Here is a 13,112-nt window from a genome sequence, read left to right on the forward strand (position 1 = left end):
TCTGTACCATCCCTGGCTATAGGTGACCCAGACCTCTCTCTGTAATCCTAATCTGTACCATCCCTGGCTATAGGTGACCCAGACCTCTCTCTGTAATCCTAATCTGTACCATCCCTGGCTATAGGTGACCCAGACCTCTCTCTGTAATCCTAATCTGTACCATCCCTGGCTATAGGTGACCCAGACCTCTCTCTGTAATCCTAATCTGTACCATCCCTGGCTATAGGTGACCCAGACCTCTCTCTGTAATCCTAATCTGTACCATCCCTGGCTATAGGTGAACCAGACCTCTCTCTGTAATCCTAGTCTGTACTATCCCTGGCTATAGGTGACCCAGACCTCTCTCTCTGTAATCCTAATCTGTACCATCCCTGGCTATAGGTGACCCAGACCTCTCTCTCTGTAATCCTAATCTGTACCATCCCTGGCTATAGGTGACCCAGACCTCTCTCTGTAATCCTAATCTGTACCATCCCTGGCTATAGGTGACCCAGACCTCTCTCTGTAATCCTAATCTGTACCATCCCTGGCTATAGGTGACCCAGACCTCTCTCTGTAATCCTAATCTGTACTATCCCTGGCTATAGGTGACCCAGACCTCTCTCTGTAATCCTAATCTGTACCATCCCTGGCTATAGGTGACCCAGACCTCTCTCTGTAATCCTAATCTGTACCATCCCTGGCTATAGGTGACCCAGTCGTCTCTCTGTAATCCTAATGTGTACCATCCCTGGCTATAGGTGACCCAGACCTCTCTCTGTAATCCTAATCTGTACCATCCCTGGCTATAGGTGACCCAGACCTCTCTCTGTAATCCTAATCTGTACCATCCCTGGCTATAGGTGACCCAGACCTCTCTCTGTAATCCTAATCTGTACCATCCCTGGCTATAGGTCACCCAGACCTCTCTCTGTAATCCTAGTCTGTACCATCCCTGGCTATAGGTGACCCAGACCTCTCTCTCTGTAATCCTAATCTGTACCATCCCTGGCTATAGGTGACCCAGACCTCTCTCTGTAATCCTAATCTGTACCATCCCTGGCTATAGGTGACCCAGACCTCTCTCTGTAATCCTAATCCGTACCATCCCTGGCTATAGGTGACCCAGACCTCTCTCTGTAATCCTAATCTGTACCATCCCTGGCTATAGGTGACCCAGACCTCTCTCTCTGTAATCCTAATCTGTACCATCCCTGGCTATAGGTGACCCAGACCTCTCTCTGTAATCCTAATCTGTACCATCACTTGCTATAGGTGACCCAGACCTCTCTCTGTAATCCTAATCGGTACCATCCCTGGCTATAGGTGACCCAGACCTCTCTCTGTAATCCTAATCTGTACCATCCCTGGCTATAGGTGACCCAGACCTCTCTCTGTAATCCTAATCTGTACTATCCCTGGCTATAGGTGACCCAGACCTCTCTCTGTAATCCTAATCTGTACTATCCCTGGCTATAGGTGACCCAGACCTCTCTCTGTAATCCTAATCTGTACCATCCCTGGCTATAGGTGACCCAGACCTCTCTCTGTAATCCTAATCTGTACCATCCCTGGCTATAGGTGACCCAGACCTCTCTCTGTAATCCTAATCTGTACCATCCCTGGCTATAGGTGACCCAAACCTCTCTCTGTAATCCTAATCTGTACCATCCCTGGCTATAGGTGACCCAGACCTCTCTCTCTGTAATCCTAATCTGTACCATCTCTGGCTATAGGTGACCCAGACCTCTCTCTGTAATCCTAATCTGTACCATCCCTGGCTATAGGTGACCCAGACCTCTCTCTGTAATCCTAATCTGTACTATCCCTGGCTATAGGTGACCCAGATCTCTCTCTGTAATCGTAATCTGTACCATCCCTGGCTATAGGTGACCCAGACCTCTCTCTGTAATCCTAATCTGTACCATCCCTGGCTATAGGTGACCCAGACCTCTCTCTGTAATCCTAATCTGTACCATCCCTGGCTATAGGTGACCCAGACCTCTCTCTCTGTAATCCTAATCTGTACCATCTCTGGCTATAGGTGACCCAGACCTCTCTCTGTAATCCTAATCTGTACCATCCCTGGCTATAGATGACCCAGACCTCTCTCTGTAATCCTAATCTGTACCATCCCTGGCTATAGGTGACCCAGACCTCTCTCTGTAATCCTAATCTGTACCATCCCTGGCTATAGGTGACCCAGACCTCTCTCTGTAATCCTAATCTGTATCATCTCTGGCTATAGGTGACCCAGACCTCTCTCTGTAATCCTAATCTGTACCATCCCTGGCTATAGGTGACCCAGACCTCTCTCTGTAATCCTAATCTGTACCATCCCTGGCTATAGGTGACCCAGACCTCTCTCTGTAATCCTAATCTGTACCATCTCTGGCTATAGGTGACCCAGACCTCTCTCTGTAATCCTAATCTGTACCATCTCTGGCTATAGGGGACCCAGACCTCTCTCTGTAATCCTAGTCTGTACCATATCTGGCTATAGGTGACCCAGACCTCTCTCTGTAATCCTAATCTGTACCATCTCTGGCTATAGGTGACCCAGACCTCTCTCTGTAATCCTAATCTGTACCATCTCTGGCTATAGGGGACCCAGACCTCTCTCTGTAATCCTAGTCTGTACCATCTCTGGCTATAGGTGACCCAGACCTCTCTCTGTAATCCTAATCTGTACCATCTCTGGCTATAGGTGACCCAGACCTCTCTCTGTAATCCTAATCTGTACCATCCCTGGCTATAGGTGACCCAGACCTCTCTCTGTAATCCTAATCTGTACCATCCCTGGCTATAGGTGACCCAGACCTCTCTCTGTAATCCATGTCTGTACCATCTCTGGCTATAGGTGACCCAGACCTCTCTCTGTAATCCTAATCTGTACCATCTCTGGCTATAGGTGACCCAGACCTCTCTCTGTAATCCTAATCTGTACCATCCCTGGCTATAGGTGACCCAGACCTCTCTCTGTAATCCTAATCTGTACCATCCCTGGCTATAGGTGACCCAGACCTCTCTCTGTAATCCTAATCTGTACCATCTCTGGCTATAGGTGACCCAGACCTCTCTCTGTAATCCTAATCTGTACCATCTCTGGCTATAGGTGACCCAGACCTCTCTCTGTAATCCTAGTCTGTACCATCTCTGGCTATAGGTGACCTAGACCTCTCTCTGTAATCCTAATCTGTACCATCTTTGGCTATAGGTGACCCAGACCTCTCTCTGTAATCCTAATCTGTACCATCCCTGGCTATAGGTGACCCAGACCTCTCTCTGTAATCCTAGTCTGTACCATCTCTGGCTATAGGTGACCCAGACCTCTCTCTGTAATCCTAATCTGTACCATCCCTGGCTATAGGTGACCCAGACCTCTCTCTGTAATCCTAGTCTGTACGATCTCTGGCTATAGGTGACCCAGACCTCTCTCTGTAATCCTAGTCTGTACCATCCCTGGCTATAGGTGACCCAGACCTCTCTCTGTAATCCTAATCTGTACCATCCCTGGCTATAGGTGACCCAGACCTATCTCTGTAATCCTAATCTGTACCATCCCTGGCTATAGGTGACCCAGACCTCTCTCTCTGTAATCCTAATATGTACCATCCCTGGCTATAGGTGACCCAGACCTCTCTCTGTAATCCTAGTCTGTACCATCCCTGGCTATAGGTGACCCAGACCTCTCTCTGTAATCGTAATCTGTACCATCCCTGGCTATAGGTGACCCAGACCTCTCTCTGTAATCCTAATCTGTACCATCCCTGGCTATAGGTGACCCAGACCTCTCTCTGTAATCCTAATCTGTACCATCCCTGGCTATAGGTGACCCAGACCTCTCTCTCTGTAATCCTAATCTGTACCATCTCTGGCTATAGGTGACCCAGACCTCTCTCTGTAATCCTAATCTGTACCATCCCTGGCTATAGATGACCCAGACCTCTCTCTGTAATCCTAATCTGTACCATCCCTGGCTATAGGTGACCCAGACCTCTCTCTGTAATCCTAATCTGTACCATCCCTGGCTATAGGTGACCCAGACCTCTCTCTGTAATCCTAATCTGTATCATCTCTGGCTATAGGTGACCCAGACCTCTCTCTGTAATCCTAATCTGTACCATCCCTGGCTATAGGTGACCCAGACCTCTCTCTGTAATCCTAATCTGTACCATCCCTGGCTATAGGTGACCCAGACCTCTCTCTGTAATCCTAATCTGTACCATCTCTGGCTATAGGTGACCCAGACCTCTCTCTGTAATCCTAATCTGTACCATCTCTGGCTATAGGGGACCCAGACCTCTCTCTGTAATCCTAGTCTGTACCATATCTGGCTATAGGTGACCCAGACCTCTCTCTGTAATCCTAATCTGTACCATCTCTGGCTATAGGTGACCCAGACCTCTCTCTGTAATCCTAATCTGTACCATCTCTGGCTATAGGGGACCCAGACCTCTCTCTGTAATCCTAGTCTGTACCATCTCTGGCTATAGGTGACCCAGACCTCTCTCTGTAATCCTAATCTGTACCATCTCTGGCTATAGGTGACCCAGACCTCTCTCTGTAATCCTAATCTGTACCATCCCTGGCTATAGGTGACCCAGACCTCTCTCTGTAATCCTAATCTGTACCATCCCTGGCTATAGGTGACCCAGACCTCTCTCTGTAATCCATGTCTGTACCATCTCTGGCTATAGGTGACCCAGACCTCTCTCTGTAATCCTAATCTGTACCATCTCTGGCTATAGGTGACCCAGACCTCTCTCTGTAATCCTAATCTGTACCATCCCTGGCTATAGGTGACCCAGACCTCTCTCTGTAATCCTAATCTGTACCATCCCTGGCTATAGGTGACCCAGACCTCTCTCTGTAATCCTAATCTGTACCATCTCTGGCTATAGGTGACCCAGACCTCTCTCTGTAATCCTAATCTGTACCATCTCTGGCTATAGGTGACCCAGACCTCTCTCTGTAATCCTAGTCTGTACCATCTCTGGCTATAGGTGACCTAGACCTCTCTCTGTAATCCTAATCTGTACCATCTTTGGCTATAGGTGACCCAGACCTCTCTCTGTAATCCTAATCTGTACCATCCCTGGCTATAGGTGACCCAGACCTCTCTCTGTAATCCTAGTCTGTACCATCTCTGGCTATAGGTGACCCAGACCTCTCTCTGTAATCCTAATCTGTACCATCCCTGGCTATAGGTGACCCAGACCTCTCTCTGTAATCCTAGTCTGTACGATCTCTGGCTATAGGTGACCCAGACCTCTCTCTGTAATCCTAGTCTGTACCATCCCTGGCTATAGGTGACCCAGACCTCTCTCTGTAATCCTAATCTGTACCATCCCTGGCTATAGGTGACCCAGACCTATCTCTGTAATCCTAATCTGTACCATCCCTGGCTATAGGTGACCCAGACCTCTCTCTCTGTAATCCTAATATGTACCATCCCTGGCTATAGGTGACCCAGACCTCTCTCTGTAATCCTAGTCTGTACCATCCCTGGCTATAGGTGACCCAGACCTCTCTCTGTAATCCTAATCTGTACCATCCTTGGCTATAGATGACCCAGACCTCTCTCTGTAATCCTAATCTGTACCATCCCTGGCTATAGGTGACCCAGACCTCTCTCTGTAATCCTAATCTGTACCATCCCTGGCTATAGGTGACCCAGACCTCTCTCTGTAATCCTAATCTGTACCATCTCTGGCTATAGGTGACCCAGACCTCTCTCTGTAATCCTAATCTGTACCATCCCTGGCTATTGGTGACCCAGACCTCTCTCTGTAATCCTAATCTGTACCATCCCTGGCTATAGGTGACCCAGACCTCTCTCTGTAATCCTAATCTGTACCATCCCTGGCTATAGGTGACCCAGACCTCTCTCTCTGTAATCCTAATCTGTACCATCCCTGGCTATAGGTGACCCAGACCTCTCTCTGTAATTCTAATCTGTACCATCCCTGGCTATAGGTGACCCAGACCTCTCTCTCTGTAATCCTAATCTGTACCATCCCTGGCTATAGGTGACCCAGACCTCTCTCTCTGTAATCGTAATCTGTACCATCCCTGGCTATAGGTGACCCAGACCTCTCTCTGTAATCGTAATCTGTACCATCCCTGGCTATAGGTGACCCAGACCTCTCTCTGTAATCCTAATCTGTACCATCCCTGGCTATAGGTGACCCAGACCTCTCTCTGTAATCCTAATCTGTACCATCCCTGGCTATAAGTGACCCAGACCTCTCTCTGTAATCCTAATCTGTACCATCCCTGGCTATAGGTGACCCAGACCTCTCTCTCTGTAATCCTAATCTGTACCATCCCTGGCTATAGGTGACCCAGACCTCTCTCTGTAATCCTAATCTGTACCATCCCTGGCTATAGGTGACCCAGACCTCTCTCTGTAATCCTAATCTGTACCATCCCTGGCTATAGGTGACCCAGACCTCTCTCTCTGTAATCCTAATCTGTACCATCCCTGGCTATAGGTGACCCAGACCTCTCTCTCTGTAATCCTAATCTGTACTATCCCTGGCTATAGGTGACCCAGACCTCTCTCTGTAATCCTAATCTGTACCATCCCTGGCTATAGGTGACCCAGACCTCTCTCTGTAATCCATGTCTGTACCATCTCTGGCTATAGGTGACCCAGACCTCTCTCTGTAATCCTAATCTGTACCATCTCTGGCTATAGGTGACCCAGACCTCTCTCTGTAATCCTAGTTTTACCATCCCTGGCTATAGGTGACCCAGACCTCTCCCTGTAATCCTAGTCTGTACTATCCCTGGCTATAGGTGACCCAGACCTCTCTCTGTAATCCTAATCTGTACCATCCCTGGCTATAGGTGACCCAGACCTCTCTCTGTAATCCTAATCTGTACCATCCCTGGCTATAGGTGACTCAGACCTCTCTCTCTGTAATCCTAATCTGTACCATCCCTGGCTATAGGTGACCCAGACCTCTCTCTGTAATTCTAATCTGTACCATCCCTGGCTATAGGTGACCCAGACCTCTCTCTCTGTAATCCTAATCTGTACCATCCCTGGCTATAGGTGACCCAGACCTCTCTCTCTGTAATCCTAATCTGTACCATCCCTGGCTATAGGTGACCCAGACCTCTCTCTGTAATCGTAATCTGTACCATCCCTGGCTATAGGTGACCCAGACCTCTCTCTGTAATCCTAATCTGTACCATCCCTGGCTATAGGTGACCCAGACCTCTCTCTGTAATCCTAATCTGTACCATCCCTGGCTATAAGTGACCCAGACCTCTCTCTGTAATCCTAATCTGTACCATCCCTGGCTATAGGTGACCCAGACCTCTCTCTCTGTAATCCTAATCTGTACCATCCCTGGCTATAGGTGACCCAGACCTCTCTCTGTAATCCTAATCTGTACCATCCCTGGCTATAGGTGACCCAGACCTCTCTCTGTAATCCTAATCTTTACCATCCCTGGCTATAGGTAACCCAGACCTCTCTCTCTGTAATCCTAATCTGTACCATCCCTGGCTATAGGTGATCCAGACCTCTCTCTGTAATCCTAATCTGTACCATCCCTGGCTATAGGTGACCCAGACCTCTCTCTCTGTAATCCTAATCTGTACCATCCCTGGCTATAGGTGACCCAGACCTCTCTCTCTGTAATCCTAATCTGTACTATCCCTGGCTATAGGTGACCCAGACCTCTCTCTGTAATCCTAATCTGTACCATCCCTGGCTATAGGTGACCCAGACCTCTCTCTGTAATCCTAATCTGTACCATCCCTGGCTATAGGTGACCCAGACCTCTCTCTGTAATCCTAATCTGTACCATCCCTGGCTATAGGTGACCCAGACCTCTCTCTGTAATCCTAATGTGTACCATCCCTGGCTATAGGTGACCCAGATCTCTCTCTGTAATCCTAATCTGTACCATCCCTGGCTATAGGTGACCCAGACCTTTCTCTGTAATCCTAGTCTGTACCATCCCTGGCTATAGGTGACCCAGACCTCTCTCCGCTCCTACATCGGTGTGGTTCCTCAGGACACGGTGCTCTTCAATGACAGCATAAGAAACAACATCCGGTACGGACGCATTCCCGCTAGCGACCAGGAGGTGGAGGAGGCTGCCCTCGCTGCGGACATACACTACAAGATCCTGTCACTGCCCGAGGGTGAGGAAGAGGATGATGAAGATGATGAAGATGACGAGGAGGACGAGGAGGATAATGTGTGTTGTCTCCACAGGGTATGAGACCCAGGTGGGAGAGAGGGGTCTGAAGCTGAGTGGAGGAGAGAAACAGAGAGTAGCCATCGCCCGTACAATCCTGAAGGACCCCCGTATTATACTGCTGGATGAGGTCAGAGATAGGGGGGGTTGGGAAGAGGGCTGGTAGGAGGGAGGAGGGCAGGGGGGAAGAGGGCTGGTGGGAGGGAGGAGGGCAGGGGGGAAGAGGGCAGGTGGGAGGGAGGAGGGCAGGGGGGAAGAGGGCAGGTGGGGGGAGCAGGGGTGAAGAGGGCAGGTGGGAGGGAGGAGGGCAGGGGGGAAGAGGGCTGGTGGGAGGGAGGAGGGCAGGGGGGAAGAGGGCAGGTGGGAGGGAGGAGGGCAGGGGGGAAGAGGGCAGGTGGGGGGAGCAGGGGTGAAGAGGGCAGGTGGGAGGGATGAGGGCAGGGAGGAAGAGGGCAAGTGGGAGGGAGGAGGTCAGGGGGGAAGAGGGCAGGTGGGAGGGAGGAGGGCAGGGGGGAATAGGGCAGGTGGGAGGGAGGAGGGCAGGGGGGAAGAGGGCAGATGGGTGGGAGGAGGGCAGGGGGAAGAGGGCGGGTGGGAGGGAGGAGGGCAGGGGGGAAGAGGGCAGGTGGGAGGGAGGAGGGCAGGGGGGAAGAGGTCAGGTGGGAGGGAGGGGGGCAGGGGGGAAGAGGGCAGGTGGGAAGGCAGGGGGGAAGAGGGCATGTGGAAGGGAGGAGGGCAGGGGGGAGAGAGGAGGGCAGGGAGGAAAAGGGCAGGTGGGAGGGCAGAGGGGAAGAGGGCAGATGGGGGGGGCAGGGGGGAAGAGGGCAGGAGGAGGGAGGAGGGCAGGAGGAGGGAGGAGGGCAGGAGGAGGGAGGAGGGCAGGAGGGCAGGAGGAGGGAGGAGGGCAGGTGGGAGGGAGGAGGGCAGGAGGAGGGAGGAGGGAGGAGGGCAGGAGGGCAGGAGGAGGGAGGAGGGCAGGTGGGAGGGAGGAGGGCAGGAGGTGGGAGGAGGGCAGGTGGGAGGAGGGCAGGAGGAGGGAGCAGGGCAGGAGGAGGGAGGAGGGTGGAGGGCTGGAGGGCAGGAGGAGGGAGGAGGGAGGAGGGCAGGAGGGCAGGAGGAGGGAGGAGGGCAGGTGGGAGGGAGGAGGGCAGGTGGGAGGAGGGCAGGAGGAGGGAGGAGGGCAGGAGGGCAGGAGGAGGGAGGAGGGCAGGTGGGAGGGAGGAGGGCAGGAGGAGGGAGGAGGGCAGGTGGGGGGGGCAGGGGGGAGTCATGTCAGGGACCATGTGTGTATAAAACCCTCCTCGTCTCTGTCACACAGGTCCTCAACCTAGCTTTACATTGCTTTGCTGTAGATAGAAGGGCCAATGGTTCTTTGAGCTGGAAACCAATAATGTGTGTTCTGAGGTTTCTGTTGAATTGCAGCCAAACCCTGCTGGTTGGGAAACAATAGGACTTACAGTCTGATAGACTTCATATCATAACTTTTTGTTATATTCTCATGTTGCTCCCATGTTATTATTTTCTATGCTACAGGCTACATACTACCCCTCTCTCTCTCCCCCTGTCTCTCTCTCTCCCTGTCTCTCTCTCTCCCTGTCTCTCTCTTTCCCTGTCTCTCTCTCTGCAGGCTACATACTACCCCTCTCTCTCTCTCCCTGTCTCTCTCTCTGCAGGCTGCATACTACCCCTCTCTCTCTCTCTCTCCCTGTCTCTCTCTCCCTGTCTCTCTCTCTCCCTGTCTCTCTCTCTCCCTGTCTTTCTCTCTGCCTGTCTCTCTCTCTCCCTGTCTCTCTCTCCCTGTCTCTCTCTCTGCAGGCCACGTACTAACTCTCTCTGTCTCTCTCTCTCCCTGTCTTTCTCGCTCTCTCTGCAGGCCACGTCAGCCCTGGACACACAGACAGAACGCAACATCCAGGCTTCACTCTCCAAAGTCTGTGCCAACAGGACCACTATAGTAGTAACGCACAGGTAACGCTTTCAGAGAGCCAGTCAGTCATCAGCTGTTGTGTTAACAGATGTACCCTGTGTCTCCCAGCTGTCTACATGTGTTTACAGTGATGTAATGTCACAGATCGACCCCTAACACTGTGTGTTTCTGGCCTTTAAATCTCAGGATGCATAAGGGAATTGGGTATCTGACTAAAGGGAATAGGGTACCTGACCAAAGGGAATAGGGTACCTGACCAAAGGGAATAGGGTACCTGACCAAAGGGAATAGGGTACCTGACCAAAGGGAATTGGGTATCTGACTAAAGGGAATAGGGTACCTGACCAAAGGGAATAGGGTATCTGACTAAAGGGAATAGGGTATCTGACTAAAGGGAATAGGGTACCTGACCAAAGGGAATAGGGTACCTGACCAAAGGGAATAGGGTACCTGACCAAATGGAATTGGGTATCTGACTAAAGGGAATTGGGTATCTGACTAAATGGAATAGGGTACCTGACCAAAGGGAATAGGGTACCTGACCAAAGGGAATAGGGTATCTGACCAAAGGGAATAGGGTACCTGACCAAAGGGAATAGGGTACCTGACCAAAGGGAATTGGGTATCTGACTAAAGGGAATAGGTTCTTTGACTAAAGGGAATAGGGTATCTGACTAAAGGGAATAGGGTACCTGACCAAAGGGAATAGGGTACCTGACCAAAGGGAATAGGGTACCTGACCAAAGGGAATAGGGTACCTGACCAAAGGGAATATGGTACCTGACCAAAGGGAATAGGGTATCTGACCAAAGGGAATAGGGTGCCTGACCAAAGGGAATAGGGTACCTGACCAAAGGGAATAGGGTACCTGACCAAAGGGAATAGGGTATCTGACTAAAGGGAATAGGGTGCCTGTTTGGGACGCAGTGTCAGTTTAAGGGCATGAAAACAGAAAGAGTGCCAGACAGACATCCAGCTGCCTCAGCTCTAAATCCCCTGATCTTGTGTGCCTCTTCGAGCGGTCATTGTGACACTTTCAGACAGTCCCAAATTTGATAGTCCTATACACAATTCATTACATAGGCACCTCTGTCACAGACATGAAGTCTGTTAACGATTCAGAGGCCATGATGGAAAAGTCTATGTTCTCCGGTCCTTCCTTTCCAATCCCACTGAAACCCAAAATCCTGACTCCAGTCTTGCATCAAAATCCCTGACTTTATTCTTTAATTCATAGGTTACATTATCAAACCAGTCTTGCCAATGCAAATGAATGAAAATGAAAATACCTCTACAACATGTCCCCCACTTCTCTCTGCTGTCTCCTAGATATCAAATAAAATCATATTTTATCAGTCAAATGCTGAATACAACAGGTGTAGTAGACCTTACAGTCAAATGCTGAATACAACAGGTGTAGTAGACCTCACAGTGAAATGCTGAATACAACAGGTGTAGTAGACCTTACAGTGAAATGCTGAATACAACAGGTGTAGTAGACCTTAAAGTGAAATGCTGAATACAACAGGTGTAGTAGACCTTACAGTGAAATGCTGAATACAACAGGTGTAGTAGACCTTACAGTGAAATGCTGAATACAACAGGTGTAGTAGACCTCACAGTGAAATGCTGAATACAACAGGTGTAGTAGACCTCACTGTGAAATGCTGAATACAACAGGTGTAGTAGACCTTACAGTGAAATGCTGAATACAACAGGTGTAGTAGACCTTACAGTGAAATGCTGAATACAACAGGTGTAGTAGACCTCACTGTGAAATGCTGAATACAACAGGTGTAGTAGACCTTACAGTGAAATGCTGAATACAACAGGTGTAGTAGACCTTACAGTGAAATGCTGAATACAACAGGTGTAGTAGACCTTACAGTGAAATGCTGAATATAACAGGTGTAGTAGACCTCACAGTGAAATGCTGAATACAACAGGTGTAGTAGACTATATATAGGGGGTACCGGTACAGAGTCAATGTGGAGACTATATACAGGGGGTACCGGTACAGAGTCAGTGTGGAGACTATATACAGGGGGTACCGGAACAGAGTCAGTGTGGAGACTATATACAGGGGGTACCGGTACAGAGTCAGTGTGGAGACTATATACAGGGGGTACCGGTACAGAGTCAATGTGGAGGCTATATACAGGGGGTACCGGTACAGAGTCAGTGTGGAGACTATATACAGGGGGGTACCGGTACAGAGTCAGTGTGGAGACTATATACAGGGGGGTACCGGTACAGAGTCAGTGTGGAGACTATATACAGGGGGTACCGGTACAGAGTCAATGTGGAGGCTATATACAGGGGGTACCGGTACAGAGTCAGTGTGGAGACTATATACAGGGGGTACCGGTACAGAGTCAGTGTGGAGACTATATACAGGGGGGTACCGGTACAGAGTCAATGTGGAGACTATATACAGGGGGTACCGGTACAGAGTCAATGTGGAGACTATATACAGGGGGGGTACCGGTACAGAGTCAATGTGGAGACTATATACAGGGGGGGTACCGGTACAGAGTCAAATCAAAATCAAATCACATTTTATTGATCACATACACATGGTGAGCAGATGTTAATGCAAGTGTAGCGAAATGCTTGTGCTTCTAGTTCTGACAATGCAGTAATAACCAACAAGTAATCTAGCTAACAATTCCAAAACTACTACCTTATAGACACAAGTGTAAGGGGATAAAGAATATGTACATAAGGATATATGAATGAGTGATGGTACAGAACGGCATAGGCAAGATACAGTAGATGGTATTGAGTACAGTATATACATATGAGATGAGTATGTAAACAAAGTGGCATAGTTAAAGTGGCTAGTGATACATGTATTACATAAAGATACAGTAGATGATATAGAGTACAGTATATACATATACATATGAGATGAATAATGTAGGGTATGTAAACATTATATTAGGTAGCATTGTTTAAAGTGGCTAGTGATATATTTTACATCA

At 49.5% G+C, this 13,112-nt stretch overlaps 1 protein-coding gene across 1 annotated transcript in view; it reads left to right on the forward strand.

The window, feature by feature from the left end:
* The window catches only part of abcb6b (ATP binding cassette subfamily B member 6 (LAN blood group) b), a 60,295-nt gene that overhangs the window by 26,533 nt on the left and 20,650 nt on the right, over positions 1-13,112 (forward strand). The window contains exons 13-15 of the mRNA XM_031803374.1: positions 7,971-8,145; positions 8,219-8,331; positions 10,075-10,169. Of these exons, the coding sequence (XP_031659234.1) occupies positions 7,971-8,145; positions 8,219-8,331; positions 10,075-10,169 (383 nt within the window). The remainder of the gene's footprint in view (positions 1-7,970; positions 8,146-8,218; positions 8,332-10,074; positions 10,170-13,112) is intronic.

The sequence above is a fragment of the Oncorhynchus kisutch genome, linkage group LG2 (genome assembly GCF_002021735.2).
Source record: "Oncorhynchus kisutch isolate 150728-3 linkage group LG2, Okis_V2, whole genome shotgun sequence".
Classification (NCBI taxonomy): Eukaryota; Metazoa; Chordata; class Actinopteri; order Salmoniformes; family Salmonidae; genus Oncorhynchus; species Oncorhynchus kisutch.